This window comes from Accipiter gentilis, chromosome 30 (genome assembly GCF_929443795.1).
Source record: "Accipiter gentilis chromosome 30, bAccGen1.1, whole genome shotgun sequence".
Lineage (NCBI taxonomy): Eukaryota > Metazoa > Chordata > Aves > Accipitriformes > Accipitridae > Astur > Astur gentilis.
Window position 1 is genome coordinate 8,913,496 of NC_064909.1, and position 21,628 is coordinate 8,935,123.

The 21,628-nt window shown below is 39.2% G+C and overlaps 1 protein-coding gene across 3 annotated transcripts in view; it reads left to right on the forward strand.

The window, feature by feature from the left end:
• HHAT (hedgehog acyltransferase) overlaps positions 1-21,628 on the forward strand; it is a 169,270-nt gene that overhangs the window by 15,108 nt on the left and 132,534 nt on the right. For all 3 annotated transcript variants that reach the window (XM_049833998.1, XM_049833999.1, XM_049833997.1), the window contains exon 8: positions 8,695-8,845. In XM_049833998.1, coding sequence (XP_049689955.1) covers positions 8,695-8,845 — 151 coding nt within the window. The remainder of the gene's footprint in view (positions 1-8,694; positions 8,846-21,628) is intronic.

Below are 21,628 nucleotides of genomic sequence, written 5' to 3' on the forward strand. Positions count from 1 at the left end.
TAACTGGTTTCACTATTAAAGACTGGGGCAAAGAAGACATTAAGTACCTCAGCCTTTTCCTCATCTTTGGTGGCAGTTTTCCCCTCTGCATCCAATAAAGGATGGATATTCTCCTTGGCTCTCTTTTTGTTGTTACCGTATTTATAAAAACAGTTTTTGCTATCTCTTATTCAGTGGCCAGATTGAGTTCTAGCTGAGCTTCTGCCTTTCTAATTTTCTCTCTGCATGACCTAGCAAGATCCCTGTACTCTTCCCGAGTTGCCTGCCCTTTCTTCCAAAGATGGTAAACTCTCCTGTTTTTTCCTGAGTCCCAGCAAAAGCTCCCTGTTCAGCCAGGCCGATCGTCTTCACCAATGGTTTGTCTTGCAGTGCATGGGAATAGCTTGCTCCTGAGGCTTTAAGACTTCCTTCTTGAGGAACGTCCAGCCTTCCTGGACCCCTTTGCCCTTCAGGACTGTCTCCCAAGGGACTCTCTCAACCAGTGTCCTGAATGGGCTAAAGTTTGCCCTCCAGAAGTCCATAGTGGTTTTGCTGACCCCTTTCCTTACCTCACTGAGAATCAAGAATTCAATCATTTAATGGTCTCTAAGCCCATGAAGGCCTCCGACCACCACACCTCCCACCAGTCCTTCCCTGTTCGTAAACAATAGATCTAGCAAGGCTCCTCCCCTGGTAGGCTTACCTACCAGCTGTGTCAAGAAGTTATCTTCCACACACTCCAGGAAACTCTCGGACTGTTTCCTCTCTGCTGTGTTGTATTTCCAGCAGAAGTCCGGAAAGTTGAAGTCCCCCACGAGAACAAGGGTATACGATTGTGAGACTACTGCCAGCTGCTTGTAGAATGTTTCATCTGCCTCTTCAACCTGGTTGGGTGGTCTATAACAGACTCCCAGCACAATATCGGCCTTGTTGGCCTTCCCCCTCATCCTTACCCATAAGCACTCGACCTTATCACAACTGTGGAGCTCTGCACAATCGAAATACTCCCTAACTTCTGGACATCAATCCTTTAATGGGTAGGAATGTAAGTGTTTTGTTGCACTGTGGTTCCTGGATTTTGGGGGGGTTAAATGAAAAATGGTTGGAGTCCTAGCTGGACAGTCCTCTGAAGAACAGCAGCTTTCTTAAAACTATTCTTCATATTATTTAGAAGAACTTCTCTACTAAAAGAGAAAATGGACATTGATTGTTTAAGCTCTTCAGCTAGGCAGTACAAAATCTATTGTTTAATTCCATTTTTTCCATGTTGAAGACTTTTAGCTGGATTTCTGTCCCTGAGATGAGAAAAAGCTGGTTGTATCCACATCTTCCATGGCCTAAATACCCTGAAAACAAATCCATAATATTTTTCTATTGTATCCCCTCCCCTGCTCAATACTACAATCCCTACGTGCGAAGTAGATGTCAGAATTTCTTCTACCACATATTCCTCCTCACATTGAAATTGTTTCCTTTAGCATTCTGCACATATTTCTTTAACTTGCATGCTTATATCACAGCAAGCTGTGGCTGTAGTACTGAAGACCAAATGCCTTGTGCATTAACAAAAAGCTGCATAATATGGGTTTGAAAAAAGTGCAATTTCATGCTGAGTGCACAGTTGTATTGTTTTGTCAGTGGCCTGCGTTTGGTAGCAAGAATAACCTACAAGAGGAAAAATCAGTCTCTGGTGTGGAAGAAGAACAGATAGTGAGAGCTAGCTTTGGGTAGAGGTGCTTTTAGATATCAAAGTATTAACTCTTTTGGGTAACTTTAGGTATAAATGATTTCCCCTCACCGCCCATAGCTCCAGCCCCCCCCGAGACTTTATTCTTCTCTGTATAGGGCAGTGGGAATCTTGCTCCCTGTGGATGCAGGGGAAGGCAGGCATTTGGCTGTACTCACTGGACAGTATGAGATAGAGAACACAAAAGCCATGTGAAAACTTGCAGTTGTTTCTTCAGTGACTCTTGTACTGACTTGTGTATTCCTTTAATGTGATGGGCTCCAGTGGCACTCCACTCTCCCAGCAGATGTTAGTACTCTCAAAGACCGACCAGGTATGATGAGCACCTGACAGCACACTATTAAGGGTTGCTCATGGGCTGGGCTTCACTGCTGTCCTCTGAATGGCTCATTTCTCAGTACTGCTTATCCTGACACCCCTGTCCTTGCAGCAAACCTTGGCTTCAAATCCTTCTCAGCAATGCTGATTTTCTCTGGTAGGAATTACATGAAAAGCCAGGTGACAGCAAGCAATATGGTTTTCCAGTGGCCAAATATTAGGTCCCACATCAGGAATAGAATGAAGAATATGATGTAACCATAGTGTTTGTTTTTTTAACTGTGTGTACCTGTTTGCCATATACGTACAGCTCTTTGGTTTGTGGGAGGGATGTTAGTGTCTGAACACAGAATTAATTTAAAGATGTCAGCTGGGCAGCACAGTGCTGTTATTTATTGATCCCAGGAAGCCATTGTTTGGAGAATGAGAGCATTTTCTAGAATTCATGAATCATTGTGTCTGTATTCACAAATACTTGTTGTATCTATCAATAACTAGCTATTGGCATATTGAACAGCATCAGGGCATTTGTGCTTATTTAACTCTGAGCAGTTCCATGTTTTTGTTAGTGCTCCATCTCATTCTGGTAGCATCGGTCAGATTGAAAGAATTGGGCACTTTCAGAATTAATGACACAGCAGGAAGACCTGTATTCCATGGTAATGGAAACCCTGCTAATTCATTCTTCTCAGTTTTTAGTTAATTGGGATTAATTTGCTGCCTTTACATTTTACACTGTAAAATGAAGATTTGCAGGCACTGATGATAAAAGCCACTCTGGATCCCAGTAGTCCAGTATCCTGGTGAACTGCAGCGTACCAGAATAGCCACACTGGGCCAGATCAGAGGTTCATCTGCTGTAGTGAGTAATGTTTGGATGTGGTAGGTAATGAATCCTGGGAAAATAAATAAAAAAAAGGGCATATAGATTCATGATCCTTTCTGACATACGTTCTTCAGGCTTCTGTAGCTGAATAACAAACTCGCTGACTTACGTAGTAATAGGGAGCTCAACAGCCCTAGTTGAAAGATCTTAAATGGAAATAAGTGATTTATTTTTTTCTTCACTATGACAACATAGAATATCAATGGTAAAATTCACTCTGATGGGGTACATTCTGTTATATAGAAATGGGAATGAATGTTGAGTATTGCTCATTCATTTGTGTGTTAAGTCTGATTCTGAAAATGCAAAGGTTAAAAAAACACTGCCTATCTTTTCCTTATGAGGCTTCACATTTAGCCTGGGGATTCAGCACCATTTACCCATCTCTGCTTATCTGAACAGAGCTTCATGTCAGTCTCACAAGGTATAGGGAATGATGAAAGCCAGAATTCTGCATAAAAACGTGTTGTCTAATACAATTACTGCAATGTATTAATCTAGTATACTAATAGATATTGTAATTGTAAAAATATATTTGACTAGGAATCTGTATGTATGTGCTTTATCAGAGGTGTGCCTCTGATGTAGACACGTACATCTGAGATGTATGCATGTATGATACAATGTCCTGAGTGTTCTGTGGGTTTAATGTATTGGTCTTAACCATGTGCCATTTGTTTGTTCTAGCGAAGCATGCACATGTTAGTGTGTGTTAGCATCATTGTTTTAATTAACTAGGTTCTAGTACTCCAAAATCTTTGAAAGTGAGACCTACAGAGTCGTCTATGTAAGTTGGATGTAGGGTGGTGGTTTTGATGTGTTGCAGTTCTTTTTCTAATAAACACATAGATAGGAAATGGATTTCTGAGTTAATTTTAAGAAGCACGCAGTATTTTTCTATTGAAATTACGGTGTCTGTGCATCTGTCTTAATGGTAATGAAATACTAACACAGTAATCTGAGATTTTTTTTTCCATCCTGCAAGATAATGATAAGGAGAATCTGATAAAATATTTGGCATCTTGATGTCCGTTTTGAACACTTGAAACACAAACGTGAATCAGAAAACTCAGTAAGATTTTAGTCTCTAAAACGTTGGGTAGTTCACCGCTTTCTATAAAGAAGTGTGTGTGTGTGAAGGTAAATTTTCTGTAAGCTTTCCTGCAGGCTAAACTTCCAGATAGCATTGGCAATTAACCTACTTTTATGACTACTTGTTTTTTAACTTGTGTTGTGGCTTAACCCCAGCTGGCAACTGAGCACCACACAGCTGCTCACTCACTCCCCCAGTGGGATCAGGGAGAGAATCAGGAGGGTAAAAGTGAGAAAACTTGTGGGTTGAGATAAAGACAATTTAACAGGTAAAGCAAAAGCAAGCAAAGCAAAATAAGAAATTAATTCACTACTTCCCATGGGCAGGCAGGTGTTCAGCCATCTCCTGGAAAGCAGGCCTCCATGTGTAACGGTTACTTGGGAAGACAAACACCATCACTCTGAATGTGTGTCCCTCTTCCTTCTTCCCCCAGCTTTATATACTGAACATGACATCCTGTGGTCTGGAATATCCCTGTGGTCAGTTGGGTTCAGCTGTCCCAGCTGTGTCCCCTCCCAACTCCTTGTGCCTCCCCAGCCTACTCACTGGTGGGGTGGTATGAGAAGCAGAAAAGGCCTTGACTTTGTGTAAGCAATGCTCAGCAATAATGAAAACATCCCTTTGTTATCAACGCTGTTTTCAGCACAAATCTAAAACATAGCCCCATACCAGCTGCTGTGAAGAAAATTAACTCTATCCCAGCCAAAACCAGTGCAATGTCGTAACTGTCAATTTATTTAGAGAGTTCTTTCCTGCAAGTGTTTACTATGAACATAATGCTTACTGTAGGTGTTTGGGGAATATTCAACGTAGGTGGCTTTAAGGCATGTGTATCCTTGAAAACTTATGGTTTTCTTTAACCTGGAAGGACCTGTCTATGCCTTGACCAAGAGTCCCTTGGCAGCTCTGTTTAGCCTTGTTTAGGTTCACTTTGGGATTTTTATGTCCATTCAACTTTGTCTAAAAAGAAGCACTTAGCCTCCAGGGCAAACACTGTTATGTACTTCTCTGCCACTGTTCCATATGTTTTAGGATTTTTCTTGCTGCTTGTGTGCTACTGGATGGCTGGGATGTGAAGCCAGGCTGCATGAGTCCCTGTAGTACTTTTTTCTTTCATAATTCCTTTTAATTTTGTGAGCCAGCACCTCTTTCAAAGCACTGCCAAGCAGCAGTGAAAAACACTGCTAAGCAATATAAGCCTAATTATTAATTGCATTGTCTTCTGTTCAAGTAGTGAAATGAGCGTGCTTCATGTTTCTTGCACGATACTCTTTTTCAGTGACTAGAGACAGCAATAACAGAATTGAGTTGTCACTTTTGCGTTAGTGTAGCAGGTATGAGTGGACAGTTAGCCCTGACTGGCGGACCGGGCAGCACAGCATGATGTACGTGGGATTGCTGGCAATGGCTCCAGAGCTCTGCTTACCTGGCAGCTTGTGCTGAGTTGACTTGGTGCTGTGGTAGTCATATGTTCATATGAAAGCTTCCCCCAGTATGAGGTGTAGTCTCCTGCTGGAGTCAATACCAAACTAAGAAGGTCATAGTACATCTAGTCTTGGCGGTCTTGGCAGGGAGGAGTGTCCTGCTGTGAAGAAAATGCTGTAGCCCAGTGTGTAAAGCTCGGCAGTTGTGCTCTTGTTGATTGATTAGTGGAGCTGGAAACTCGTGATGCACCTTACTGTTGTTGGCATTGTTGCCAAGATACATCTGTAGCCTATCTGCTCCAGTGCAGACGCATGTTCTTTCACGGAGGTTTTAAATTTTTTTTCCTGTAGGAGAGGAGGCATGTAAAAATAAGAGAAAGGGTAAATGAACCCCTAAAGCCTGATATTTTGAGCTACATTATATGGCCCTAAATTCTGCGTGGTTTTAAATGTCTGTTTCCTATTAGACTTGTGCCATGTGTCACTAACCCTTTTGAAATATGGCTGCATATTTATGTCTGCTATGTGTTTTCTAGTTGAACCTGCCCTGGTACTTAACAGAAACAAGCATCTATGATCATTAATGCCATAGGGTCAATGTAGCTGCAAAAAGGGTAAATTTGTGCTGTTGTGCTCATGATAAAATTGCCTGCTAATTTGTAATTCTTGACCATGAGTTTTGGAGATGGTTTATGGACAGAAAAATGCCAAGTGTGGTTTCTAATACTTGGATCCAAATCTTTTGTTGCTTACTTGTGAAAATGTTCTGTTTAACTTGTCAAAAAATATCAGGCAGTTTTGCAAATATGAAAACTAAAAAAAAACCCATTTAAAAATCTGTGAATGTTCTAATTATTCTTAAAACAAAGCTATGAATCTTACAAAATGCAGTTTTGTGGTAAATTTAAGGAAGGTAAATATTTGAAGGTCTATAAATGCATTTTTAAAGCATAGGAGTTGTTAGAATGTTTTAAGGATTGCAAGATGATAAATTGAAAATATCAATTTCTATAAAAGTCAGTTAATTTAATCTGGGACTTCAAACATCTTGACTGTTGAAGCACATGGGTTTAAGATTGTATGGGTACTTTAAATTGATGTTTTTCTTATCCCTTAACATACTTCAGTTTTAGAAAAAAATAACTTTGACTCTGCATGCTTTGAATTAAGTATTCTGGGGAAAATATAGCATTTTTGCAATACTTTTTCCCTTAGGTGTGTTTTTAAGTACACACTTGATATAACTTGTTTCCAATTTAAGATAATGCTTGTGTGCAAGTTCTTTTTAAGCTTTAAATGAAACACTAGAGAACAAATTATGTGATATTGCTAATGAATTTGAGAAGTTTAGCATTGGTCTTAAATTTCTTTTTAAATTTCATGTTTTTAAATCAGGTGAAGTAGTGTACTTCTGGCTGCTTTGTGTTACAATGGGGCAAATGCAAAGCAGCTGGAATGTCTCAGCTATGTAAGAAAGTTTAAAGCCTGTGCCTGTTGCTAATACAGCCCAGCTGTTGTGTGGCTGTGAGTCTTGCCCTTAGTTTTCCATGTGTGGCCAGAACTCTCTCACAGCTGGGATGAGTTGAAGACCAATGAGAACCTTCATATTGCTGATATTGGGAGTCTTAGAAATTCCCATGTAGAGTAGTTAGTGTGTGCTAGGTAATGACTGGTGATGTGATGTCTACATTTGTTCAAGATACCAGTGCTATTGAGCTGTCTTCTAGTTAACAGTAATGATAGCTTAGATGTATGTTATTAGAGATGGCGTAAATGCTTTTGCTTTTTCTGAAACTTGCTTATTATAACTCTGAGGACTTGGAATCTTTCATCGTTGTATTTAAAATCAAATGTATTGATTTTTGGGGGTCTCAGGAGAGTGGTAGTCTGTGTCTCTAAATCTCTTTCCGTTATGCATAGCCAAAGGATTTTGGAATTTACCAGTGCACAGATAGCTGTGAGCTTCATAATCGGTTTGTGTGGGTGTCAGCATTCAGCTCTCCAATGAAATTTGTCAGAAAAGAAATGAGAAACTGAATGAGATGGGAATTAAAGAAGAAAGTTGGCTGTATAGATGATTTAGCAGTAATCTAATGTGTAGCTAATTGGCTAGTATCCAAATTGTGCTTCTGATTGTTTGTTTTCCTCTGGGGAAGAATGTTATTGAATACTAGATGACTGCTTCCCTGAAAGGAAGATACCGTAAGCTTCATTTCTAGGTATTTTGTTCTAACTTAAATTTTTATCCTGTATGGCACAACTGTTTCTTACATCATGCATGTGGATCATGATATTAAAACTAAAAATGTTGGATTGTAGCAGTAAAAGGCTGGCCATGTGTAGGCCAGCAGGAGTTTTGCAATTTACACTATTAGTGCCAGAATTTCACCCTAGGTTGTTACATATGAGATGAATTTTTAATGTTCAACTTTTGGTTGTCATCCATAGTAGACTTGTTAGTCAGCAGAATGCAAAAGGGTTGTTTTGCCAAAAAAAAAGAGGGCAGATTATTTAGATGTTCGTGAACTTGTACTGCTGGAGTCAGATTGCTTTGTCTCCAAGGGAAGTCTGCTGGAAGGTTTTATCTTATTATTATAATATAGATATTATATTAAATATCTAAAGTATTCCAGTCAAATCACAAGTTAGTTAATATCAGTGAGGGAAAGCAAAACACAGGAAAGGAAGGAGATGTAACAATTGCATTTTATAATTTTTTTACTCTTCTAAATTATAATTACTTTCCTTCCTTTGGGATTAGATTTTACTTATGTCAACTGTCAGTGAGATGGAAAAGTTCACCAAAGTCGGTGGAACTTTTAGGAGTGAACTCTTACCAGTTTCTATATAGGTGTTGGCCTCTGCTTTTTACTGAACTTTTTCCTATGATTATTGGTCAAATACTATTTCATTCAGCAGAAAATATTAGAGTATTAGTATGAATAAAGTCAGTATTTGTTTTTCATAGCAGTCAATACCCACAGTCCAAAGATTTTTGAAAGCAGAACTACAGATGCTTACTTATGCCTTCATATTGGAATGATGGTACTATTTTGTGTGTGTGCCTAAAGTCATAATTGCTTGTGTGCTATAGCTGTTACAAAAGCAGGTATTGTATTTCCCATCAACTGATGGTACTTGCTTGAGTTCTTTGAATAATGGCTGTTTGGAAGTAATCAGTATTAACAGGTTTCAAAAGTATTTCAGGACTTGTTTAAGGTATGATTTTTTCTTTTTATTTTTCTAGGTGGCCTGGCTTTAGCACAAGTACTATTTTTTTATGTAAAATACCTGGTTCTATATGGTGTTCCTGCTCTCCTCCTTCAAATGGATGGACTCAAACCTCCAGCTCTGCCTTGCTGTGTGAGCCTGATGCACAGTTTCACTAAAATGTGGAGGTTAGTCATTATTACTTTTCAGTTTATTACTGATATATGGCAGTCTGTGTATAAGAACATGCATGTGTGTGTTCATAGTCACATACATTCTTGCTTTCATGTCCTTGCCTTTTTCTCTCACCTCCATGATTCATCTTCAGCACTTTCTAAATGAACTTCAATTTGATGGTTACTTTTTTCACACTGCAGAGGGTAGGGGCAAGCATCCCTTTCTGCATTTTCATCCTCTTAATTATTAGAATTACACTCTGCCTACTTAGCTTCACTAACTCAGCAATTATTTTTTCCAGATATCTATTAAATGGTTCATTTTTCAGTCTTGGTCTAAAAACCACATTTCAGCTAGGTATTCTTCTAGAGAAGGAAAAGAAATGCTTGATTAATCACCCTATGAGGAAAGCTGTAGCTGTAACACTTTAATATGTAGAGTCATGCGGTAGAGAAAGTCTTCAACATATTAAAAATACTGTGATAAATGGTAATTGTTTATAATGTAGCTTGAATTTTTGGATCCCCTTTGCTTTTAAAGAGTTTCAGCACAATATTTGACAAAAAAAGTATCAATTTTGAATCTTATGGTTGCTTTAAATCGGTGTTCACTGAAGTATTTTCCCTTAAAACTCTCCCAGGTGGATTCTGCTTGCTGTTTAGCCTGTGTGTAACAGTGGATCCACTTGACTTCTCCCTTCCCTTGTTTTCTTCTGCACTCTTTTTAGTTCCTTCAGTCTGTGGAATCCTGTGCCCCAGACTTCTAGAAACATTACTTAAAATTATTTAGACTTCTCTGCTTTTTAGTTCAGAGCCTAGCACGATGGTCCTTACCCTGTTTGGTCTCTGACTGCTTTGTAAAATGAATAAAGCTTTTTTGTTTTAGTCATAAAAACAGCAGGCCTGGTCTTATCAGAGCTTTATTGGATGAAATTTTAATTTTGTTTTCGGCTTGAAGCTAGTTGTAAGAAGAAGGCTTTATAGTTTATAATAATTGGCAACTGTAGCTATATAGTATTCAAAGAAATGCCGCAGAAATGGAGTGCACAAAACAGATGAACTGTTAAAAATTGAACTACTAGCAAATGCCTTGGTTTAAATTCTCTTTCAGAGTTTAAACTGAACTTACAACCTACAGAGTTAATATAGAAATCTGTGGGTTTTACCAGGTATTCTCCTGAGAGCAGCATCTCTTGGCCTGCTAGCCCTTGCAAACAGAGTTGCAAGCAGCAGTGGTTTTTTGCCTCCTCTCCCAGTTACTATTCCAGGGAATCTGTGTATTGTTCTGAAGGTGCCAAATTAAACTGAACTTCAGCACAAATACTAATGACACTGCTGTGTCAGGTGGTTGTAATGGACCATGAAAAAGTACTCTGCACCTGCAAAGATGTGCGGTGTATCACAGTAAAAACACTGGGTATTCATTAAAAAAAATGTTCATAACGCTTCTCTCAGAAGATAATTGAAACTAGTATCTAAGCAGAAAGTTTAATTTTTTTTTTTACAGAAGGAAAAAATGTCAACTGCTGATATTTACCATTTGCCCAAGTATTTCATTCATATATGTATCAAACTTTCACTGCCAGAAATAATAAAATTATCTCATGGATGGAATTTGTTTGTTTGCTTTGAAGGCTGAAAAAATCAGTTCATGTACAGCTGACTTGATTTCTTGCTCTCAAAGCTGCGTGGATAGTAGAATTTCCTATGGCTGCTAGTGAATTATGAGTCATTCTCAATTAAGAAAACTCATGTAGCTTGCCCTCTGAATCCATGAATTATGATGCCCTTATGCCTTTACACTTAAACTCTTCAATCACTACTGCCCAGAGGCTTTGCAGTCTTTTTATGTGTTTTGGTATGTTATATAGGAATGTCAGTGATAGAAGTGGGAATAGCCTTTGTTTCTAAACTGTATGACTGTCTGAACAGGATGAAGTGTGGAACTGATGGGTTTAACATAAAAGCTAGCAAAAAATGGTGAAAAGAAATTGCTTGTATTGTGAAGCCTAACGAATGGTGAGACTGTTTTTCCTTAAAGTGCTAAATACTTTTTTGTAGTTTGTGAATACATGGCCTTCTAAGTGAATGTTCCTAACAACTTTATCAGAGCGGGTCAAATTTAAATGTTAATAACAGCACCTAGTTTTAAGCTGGTAGAGTAAGGAGATTTGTATCGGACTGTTTTCATAAAATGGTAGCCTGGTAAAGCTTATTAAAGGCTCCTAGGGCCAGGTTGGGAAATGGAGTGGGGTGGAAATGAGCTGGATGACATGGAGTACACCCCTGTTACCTTGCTGGCTAGCACTGGGGAGGCTGCTTGGAAAAAAAGTGCTTGTGTATGCTTGGCTTGCTCTTACCCTTCTTGCTGGTGTCCGCTTTAGTGTACTCTCAGAAACAGGGTATTATGTTAGCTAGGCTTTCAGAAGACCCAGTATTGCTATTTGTGTCTCAAAGCTATTAGCAGTGCAGATTTTGAAGGAGAGAAGGTAGCCTGAAGACAAAGACAACATGATTGTCACAATGTAAGAAATACAACTATGCTACTAAGGAGTCTTCCACCACCCCCTGGTGTCCTTTGAGCATAACAACACAGCTTTTGATCTGATACATCCAGAGCAGTGTCACTTATAATCAGTACATGCTGACATAATTCACTATGCGATACAGCAGGTTGTCCTGGTTTCAGCTGGGATAGAGTTAATTGTCTTCCTAGTAGCTGGTGCAGAGCTATGTTTTGAGTTCAGTATGCGAAGAATGTTGATAACACGGATGTTTTCAGTTGTTGCTCAGTAGTGTTTAGTCTAAAGTCAAGGATTCTTCAGCTTCTCATGCCCAGCCAGCGGGAAAGCTGGAGGGGCACAAGAAGTTGGCACAGGACACAGCCAGGGCAGCTGGCCCAAAGTGGCCAACGGGATATTCCATACCATGTGATGTCACATCTAGTATAGAAACTGGGAGGAGTGGGGGTGGGGAATCGCCGCTCAGGGACTAGCTGGGTGTCGATCGGCGGGGTGGTGAGCAATTGCCTTGCGCATTACTTGTACATTCCAATCCTTTTATTATTGCTGTTGTCATTTTATTAGTATTATCATTATTGGTTTCTTCTTTTCTGTTCTATTAAACTGTTCTTATCTCAACCCACGAGTTTTACTTCTTTTCCCGATTTTCTCCCCCATCCCACTGGATGGGGGGGGAGTGAGTGAGCAGCTGCGTGGTGCTTAGTTGCAGGCTGGGGTTAAACCACGACACAGGTGGAAGAGCTTTCAATCAGAAAGGTAAGAAAGATACCACAGTGTGTCCAAAATCTCTCTAGAGGTGAAAAGCAAAGCAGGTATTAGAAAAACAAATCAGGTACTCTGCCTCCCTATTTATGGTGCTAAACAATAAACCAAATTGTGCCCATTCAAACTTAAAAATAAAAGGCTTTAATTAAAAAGGAGTTATCAACTTTATAGTAGATTCTCCCTAATTTGCATTTTATTTAATCAAGACAATCTCTTGAGTCCAAAAATTAGCAATCTTGTTTACTGTCTCAAGACAAATACAGGTGTTGAATGTGTTACTGTGGTTTCCTTCTACCAGGATATTATCTTGCTAAATATGCAGCTGCATAGCTAATAAATGCATGATCAATTTATTATTATTCAAAAGCTTGATTATAGCTGTGAAAATGAGTTTCTGAGTTCCTGATTTCCAGATAGGGCAGCAGTTCACAGACACACCAGCTTAGAGTTTTTAATGTCTGCTTCTTCTTAAGTCATGAGGAATTAAAACTTGAGTTTTGTTACCAAGGTTAAAAGAAAGGTAATGAATCATGTGAAAGCAACAAATGTTGTTGAGAACTTGTAAGTGATTTTAAAGAATTGGTCAATGCTGATGATGTCTGCCATACAGCTTCTCAGGCAGGGGGGCAAATTGTGTAGTGCAACTGGAAAAAGTTATCCTACTGCTGAAGCTTGCAAATTAGTTCAATATGGAAAAATTTTCTAGTGGAGGAGGAAGTGTGTGGAAACTACAGAAACAACAGATAGCAGGTAACTAAATCCTATATCAATTTTGACATATCAGTGAATGACTTTGGCAATGTATACCACAAAGAAACTTGTTAGTTTGTAAATTAGGACAACACTTAGCAGAGATGCTGTTCGTGGGGGGGACAAAAAGTCATGCTTCCATTTTTATGTTTCCATACTATGTTACTGAGTATGGTGAGTACTCTTCTATGAAGATGTTGGACACATTGATCAGATGTGTTTTGACATGCTGTGGGAACAGCATGGCATAAGAAATCAGTTATCTCTGGTCATAGATTGGTATGAAGTGCACAGAAGCACAACTCTGCTTCTCTGCATTTCCACCTTAAAATTTGCGCATTCCCAAGTGTCTTACCCCAAAATAGAGACAAATGTGTTGGAGACATATTCTTTTAAAACTTTATGCATGTTTAGTATAGGTTAGCCTCAGGAAGGATAGAGGTTCTTCAGGAAGGCAGTAAGAAGTACTATTTGAAAGGTGGATTTCTCAGGAAACAGAATTTCATCCAGAATAAAGAAAATGGAGTAGTTGAACAAATGCTGCCAGATAAAAATAAAATAATGCAATGATGGAGAAAGATCTGGCCATTTTCAACTACTGTGCTCTAAGTTCTAAATTGCACCTTGTATTTAACACCCTGATTCTTGACCAGACAGAGTCTGACGTAAGTCAAGCCCCATTTTCTTGTGTGCTTATGGATGGACTAAGGAGGGCTGTATTTTGCATGTACAGACACATATCTGTGCTTTTGTATGAACACATTGGGTTTATCCCACAAATGTTTTGGTGACATCCAGAAGTGATGTCTGGGTTATGATTTGAAAGAAGTTGTCTGCAATTCAGTCTGGTTTACTTGCCACATTATTGCAAAAGCATTCCTTGCCTTATATGAGAGAAGTGGTCTATATACAAGGTCTCAGTGAAATTGCTCCAAGTCATGGATTAGAATTTTGCCGTAGGCTAATCACATTCTCAGCTCTAGCAATGCCATAGAAAATGAATCTATAAATGAAAATGTAATCTCATCTGCATCTGCTTCTTCATCCTGATACTTTTTGTCTACCTTCACTGTTGTTCGCGAAACCTTCCCCCCTCTGGAAACAGTTCCTTGTGTATGTCTATCAGAGAGGACCGTACAGGGTATTTTCCCTTCCTTTCCTTTCTGGGAAAAGACAAGTCTGATGCTGATGTTATGTGTGAGTGTGAGCACAAGAGATCACTGTGACCACATGCAGTCATTTCGGAATGATGAATAGCAAGCAAAAACTTACTGTGTCTTATTTCTGGCTTAAACACTTGATAGTATTTACATCTAATTGCCTATTCTTAGTTTGTGGTGAGGACTGGAATAGATTTTTAAAGGAGGAAGATGGATTTTCTGATCTGTAGGGGGAAAAAAGTAATTAAAGTCCATTTTCTTCTGCACTTCTCATGGTCTCAGCTCAGTTTATCATGTACTTCCCTTCTCTGGGCTTCTGATTTTTTTTATTGGAATAAATAATTTTGGGTGTTAACTTATTAAATATATCAAGTTGATTAAGCTGCTGAAAGGCTTTATGTTATAAGATACCATTAAGAAAATTTAAATAAGATCAGAAATGGTGTTTCTGTCAATGCTTGATTTGGGAAGCTTGCCTCCTGAAATTCCCAAATAGCCAATGTCTGGCACAAGTTAACAAAAACATAATTATCCGACTGTAACTGTGCTACAGCCATGTGTAGTCAGGATCACCTCCCTGCCTCTGGGCTCAGAAAAAGGTGCCTTTACAAGTTTAGGGGCTTGTACTCTTAAACTCCTGTGGAAGGCTCTTGCTTTCTGTTTGAGTATTGTAATGCTCTTTTGTTGTGGTGTTTCTAGATAAATTGGTGGATGGTCTGAAGTTTGAGATGGCAGATTTACTCCCTAAATTTCTCCTTCCCATGAGTTTGGTTCTCTGATTATATGCTAGTAATAACAGCAAATTGCTGTCGTGCAGCCTGTCATTTGGAGGTAGTTACAAGGCCGGGGGGGGGGGGAGGATGCTAGATGATGGGTTGTAAACTCCCTTCCATGGCAGGTATCATCAGGAGTCAGTTAAGTTACAAATCCTTGAAAAATTTGCATGAGGGAAGGAGAGGAAGGCAGTGAAAAGGAACTCCACATCTCTGTGGCAGTGTGAAGAAGGGATTCAGTGTGAATCACCCAGAGCCTGGTAGAAATCTGAGTGGCCCATCCAGATCTGTGGCTCAGACCTGCTGCCCACTTTGTGGTGGAAGAGGTTGCAGCAGCAGCAGCAGCTGCTTCCCAAAGCTGCAGGAGGACCTTCAATGCGGTTCAGTGCCTAGGGAGAGAATGCTTTCTGGAGATCAGAGCAGGGACACTAGGCCAAGCCCACTTGGGCCATGAACAGAGAATCTTATTTTAAGTGCTATAAATGGCCTAGCAGTCAGCTTCAAGAGGATCGGGGCTTTTGAGGTGATTTGCTTTGTCTCTATCCTATAGTTTTAGATAGCTATTTTTTCAGAAGCTCTCTGCTGCATGCCCCTGATGGGACTTACCCAGCAGCTGGAACTGACTAGGAAAGGAAAGACAGGCTTGTGCATGTTTCCCTTTCCTCTGGAGATAAGGAGTGTCACTTCTGGTATATTTCCAGCCTTTGATATTTCAAAAGAAAAAGTTGTCTAGTGTGTTTTAGACAGTGTATCAGGTAAAACAAAAATGTCTTTTAATGATCTAGCTTCTCACTGGTTTTAATCTTAAAAAATGTAAATGCTGCAGTATTTCTATTTAAAAAAATCAAAAAGCATCTTTTCCCCACCCTTTATTTCTAGAGATGATCTCTTAAATATGTAAAAAAGATTATTTAAAAGTATAGTTGGATTAAATTGAATGACACCCACAGTGTTTAAATGGCCTAGTATGAGGCCATGAGTAAGGGGAAACTGTATTGAAATCTTAAGAATAAAGAAATCAAGATTGCCAAAGTGTGCAGAAGTCCAAATACATCAATGCCCATGGGCCACATTAAGCTGCCTTTTACAAACTTCAACACCCTGAAATCATAAGATCTGGTTTGTGTGTCCTGTCTGGACAACTACATTGAATTGGATCCCAAATCATTAGTAAAAATAACATGCAGAAGAACGGTTTTGTCATGGAAAGCTTCTGTTTACTTGTATTTGTGGATCATGTGCTTTAAAAAGCTTAAAGAATATTAGTTTTCATTCTTGAGAAGCTTTTTATGTGTCTTTGAAGATTCTGGGTAAGAGTGTCAGAAAGGAAAGGCCTCTTTTTCCTTCTGTTGGTGTTGCAGATGGAGTGGTGCACTTCACTCAGACAGAAGTAGCGATATGTTTGTTGATATAAAACAGTGATTTAACAAAGTTTGATAGTAAATGTGACAGTGGTTTAACAAGCTTTATTTGATGGCAAGGTTCATTTGATATTTACTGCATAGAGGACAGGATCAGACAAAACTCTCAGGGAGACCCTCCCGTTGAGTCACGAGGTTCAGAATGGACCAGCTTGCTTTCTAAACTCCTCAGAGAGGAGTCTAGGTGTGGCTGGATCCACTCCTAGTCCCAGACTTGGTTAACAGTTTATGTCTAAAGGATTATATATGCACAATTGATCCTTCATGTCACTTAGCTAAGATTTCAAAGTTTAGCATGTTTTTAATCACAGAGAATCTGTTGTAGCAAGGAATCTCTCAGCCTTCCAGGAGTAACCTTGAAAGGCATCCCTACTCAAGGGGAGATCCTGGTGTGCAGCCTGCTGCTGTGCAGGAGAGCTCAACAGGCCCTGGGCTGTCCACTAGTTACGGAGTAAGACAATTGACTCATAGTCCTATTTGCACACTGACTACAGATGTTGGCTTCTTCCAAACTTGGCTTGAGTCAGACATTGACCAGCACTGTGGTTAGGTGGGTGTGTTGTTCAAATTGGCCCTTGGCTGTTGTGTTGTAATCTGTCTCCCCCAAATCCACTTTGAGCTGGATGCAGCTGTCATGACCAGATGCATCCATTATGACTGCCACTGGTGGTTACCACTTGAATAAAGGTCAGGCTGGGGTAGGGGGGGCAGAGCACACATTAAGGATGAGGGTTGAACGTAAGGCAGGTCTCGCTGTATGTCCTTGCCACCTACAACCCCTGTGGTACTTCTAAGCAGTATGCTCCTGTGTGAAACACACAGCTACTGTGCGGAGTAACAGCTGGAGTCAGGCTGGCCTCGAAAAGGTGAGCCCTCCTTAGGCTGTGAGTTATATGTAACCTTTATGTGTTACACCTGCTTGCCAATATAAGAATGCTTAAGCTTCTTGCCCCAAAGTTGGGCATTTAATTGCGCAATTAGTGCACATTTTTTAGTACTGGAATAACTTGTTTCTAAGTTGAAAAATAACATTTTTCCTGATTTACTTACTTGTATTTTTCGTTAACTGTTGCAATGGTTAAATCTGAGCATTGATCTGTGACAAGTTATTTTTAGCTAACATGTCACCTGAATATATGAAAGATACTTTAGTTCTGAACTTGTTAGTCATTCTCTCACTGACAGAGAGAAAATATTTAATTGCTTTTAACATCAGCCAAATTAGTGCATGTTATAGTTCTTATCTACTGTACAGCTCAATTTGCTGGTTGTATTAAAGCTTTAAAAGGTTCCTTAAATCTCTTCAGTAGAGAAAAAAAGATCTATTATTTGTCTCTTTGGAGTGTAAAAAGAGGCAATAATGAAGCACCCTAGTCCTTCTTGGGTCTAAACTGCATAATTATTGGAAATTTATTTGTGTAGTGACTGCTTTGTTACTGTAATTTGAAACTGCAAGCTAAGCCCACCTACTGCTGATCACCTGTGAAGCCCATTCTTCACAGTATTTGACCTGAGCTCTGCATAGATACAAACTATTATTGCTGCTCACATGTGGCAAACAGCACTCTGCCTGCTCACAACCAGTGTAGAAAATGAGTAATGGCTTTTAATAAACTTTATTGTTCTGCTTGCAGTAAGGATAGGGTTCTTATAGTAATTGGACAATCGCACTTCATTGTAAGAGTTTTACTTGAGGAAGACTCAAGGAGAACTTACCCTATGGGAGTTTGCCACTAATGGGCATTGGGTTTCATCCACTCACCATGAGCTACCACAGGCTTTTAAAGTATCAGGGAAGGTATAAAATTAAAGTAATATTTCTTCTGAAGGATTCTAGGAAAGATTAACAGAATACAAATGAGATTTGCTCTTTTTAAGAAAGTATCTGCTGAACTGTATCACCAAGATCCAATGTGATGGATATGTGAGAAACGGAACTAATTTCTTGTCTTAAAGCCTCCTAAATAGGCAGACCTGTGTGTGATCTTATATTAACACTGGCAATGACTGATGCCTGCTTGAAGTTCTGCTTGTCTCTCTGGCCAGGAGATTGTGGGGATGGGGGGAAGTCACTGCCTAGAATCATTAAAACTTTCCTCAGGCTTTCTGATATAATACAAGTTGTGTGTTTAAATTGAAATGAAACAACAAAACACACTAGATCACGGATCCAATTTGTAGGCTGGAGGCCACTAGCAGTTTGTGAAGTCTTTTTATGTGGTTCACAAAAGAACTCTCTCCTTATGGCTATCTTATTGTACATTATTTTTGCTATGCAGGTCTCCAGCCTGAGCTCCCAGCTAATAACTGAAACTCCACAGGTGAAGCTTTGGGACTATTGATATTTTTTACCTGGAGGTTAAGGTGTGTCTAACAAAATGTATACCGAAGTTAGACTGTATCTTGCATTATACAGGCTGTCCAGACTCAGTCCAGGTATTTCTGCTTCTGTTGAAATCAGTGAGGGTTTTGCTGCTGATTTTGACTGGGTCAGGATTTCATTGTGGGTTTCTACCATTCTCATAAGTATGGGAAGCCCTAGCTTCTCTCTGATGCTATGCAGGAAATATGTTGCAAGTAAAATGTTTAGGGTTTGCTCTGTTCAACCTTAAAGTAATCACATATTTACAAAGTCTACTTTTTGTGAAGTAAGGTGAATGTCTATGCATGGGTTGTATAGGTGCTGAAGAGCTCTACAGCACTGAGCAGGAACTCTGGATGGAGGCATCCGGCACAGGCTGAATGCAGTGGCGGCTTTGGTTATCCTAATAATGGAAGAAACCAAAAGGCAACTTGGTACTGCTGAATTATTCCAGGAAGAAACAGAACAGAAATTCAAAGTGTTTTATCTAAGCATGAAGTGTTAAAATTCCAGTATGTCCTTAAGCAAATGTCAAGAGAATGTAATAAAGATATCTTCATGTATATATAAGCCCAGCTTATTATTACTGTAACAAGAAATTGCTTGTCAAAGATATGATATGAAAGCATTTGACAGTCTTCATATTTTTTTCTTTCAGATAACAGACTTTCCTTTTTTACTCTTAGCTACATTTTTATATTGAGATGAAAGAAAGCTGCTACTACTGGTTAGCTGCATTGCAGATGGTTAAAATCAAAGCTTGCAAAAAAAAAAAAGTCAATTGAAGCATGAGATCTAGGGTTAAGCAGGTTCTTAAGATCTTGATGTTTAAAAGATCAGTGAATTCACTTAAACAGGAATTTTCTCATTGGGTTGAGCCAGGGTTTGTTTCATTGTATGTTGCATGGTAAGAATGGAGCTGTTTTATTTTTACATAGGAAATGATAGAATTTGTTACTGTTTATCTTGAAGGAATGCCAAAAGAGCTCCATATATGTATTTGTTCCTGATTTCAATACTGTATCAGTGGGCAGACTGTAAAATCTGTATGTGGGTGGAATTTACCAAGTGTCTTGCACTAATTGAAAGGCTGAAGTGAAAAATGAGACCTCCAAGAACATGCTTGTGTGTGCCAAAAGAGTGCCAGAAAACATTGCAAAGTGACTGTCGTGGTTTAACCTCAGCCAGCAACTAAGCACCATGCAGCTGCTTGCTCGCTTCCCCCCCACCCAGTGAGATGGGAGAGAGAACTGGAGGGAAAAAAAACCAAAAAAAAAAAGTAGAACTTGTGGGTTGAGATAAGAACAGTTTAATAGAATGGAAAGGAAGAAAATAATAATTATAGTAATAACAATTACAAAAAGACAATAATAATAAAAGAATTGGAATGTAAAAAACAAGTCATGCACAATGCAGTTGCTCGCCACTTGCTAACCGATGCCCAGTTAGTTCCTGAGCAGCTATCCTCTCCTCAGGCCAACTGCCCCCAGTTTATATACTGGGCATGATGTCACATGGTATGGAATACCCCTTTGGCCAGTTTGGGTCAGCTGTCTTGGCTGGTTCTCTTCCCAAATTCTTGTGCCCTTCCAGCCTTCTTGCTGGCTGGGCAGGAGAAGCTGAAAAATCCTTGACTTAGTCTAAACACTACTTAGCAACAACTGAAAACATCAGTGTGTTATCAACATTCTTCTCCTACTAAATCCAAAATATAACACAATACCAGCTAATAGAAAGAAAATTAACTCTATCTTAGCTGAAATCAGGACAGTGACTTTCAAGGCTCAGTGTCCAAAACTATATTCCATAGTTTGGGTAATAAATAAGTCCAAATGGGTGGTTGTATTGGATTGGATCTCATTTTTTATCATGCATCTTCCCATCTTCATTTTAAAAAACTAACAACACTAAAGAGTCTGGGCTTTTTAGATGAATGTTTTCAGTTTGCTTGCTGTATTTATTTCTGCTGTAAAATATCTTCTGTGACAATTTAATTGTTTGTTGAGTTTAAGTTGTGCATCTGCTTTCTAAATAGTGTATCTGAGCATGATGGCAGTTATATTATTTAGAAAGAAGTGTGCTGATTGTCACTGAAGAGACAAGCTGTGCTATGAAGGTGTATGTTTCAAGTAAACTTGCAGAAAACAGGATGTATGAATCCATGCAAGCTATAGACAGGCAAAAGTGTCTTTTAAAAATATGGATGGCTTTCCCAAATCTTTAATAATGAGGATGATGATGAATCAATTGGTAGCAGTCACTAATTGAAAAATACTTACTCTACTTGGTAGGCATACCCCCTCTAGGGGGTTTGCTTTAGCAAAGTTTTATAGTTCACCAAGACATTAAATAATAGCAGTTAAAAAACCTGCATATAGACGTTGCTATCTTCTTTCCCTGTAGTAATCTTATTCTTCAGACAAGACTCTAAAACATGTTTCAGACTTAGGTTGCACACTTGTAATTATTTGTGATTTGGAAGCTTTCATCTTTGAGGGATTGCCAGCTGGGGAAGTTGCCACAGGAAGCATTGGAAGAAAGATGAGCAGGAGGATCCAGAAAAGTAGTGTAGAACTGCTAAATGGTGGGGCATCTGTCAGGGGAATTCTGATTCACGCAGTCTTTTGGGCATCCCTGTTGTAAGACATTGCTTGAAAAAGAGGGACAATGAAGCAACTTGAGAGCATTGTGTCAGTGTCATTCAGTGACCTCTTGGTCTCCAGTGCAAAATGTTCTGATGTGGGAGAGATTCTTAGCCTAGCCAGCAGCTCACTGGCAAAATGCTAGATTTATTTGCAAAGACTGCTAATGGAAGTTTTGGTCTTGCAAACACTGTTCTACAGTTAAATAGGATAGGCTACTCTGAGGATATGTGAATGAGTTAGACTTTCTAATGTCAAGTTTAGCCACATTTGTAAAAGGAAGGGCTGAGAACTGGTGTTGAAACATTGCAGCAACTACAATGCTTCTTTTAAGAGATGGTGGATACCCACAGGGTAGAGAGTACTGAAGCTATAATAACCCACTTGTTGGATTTCATCA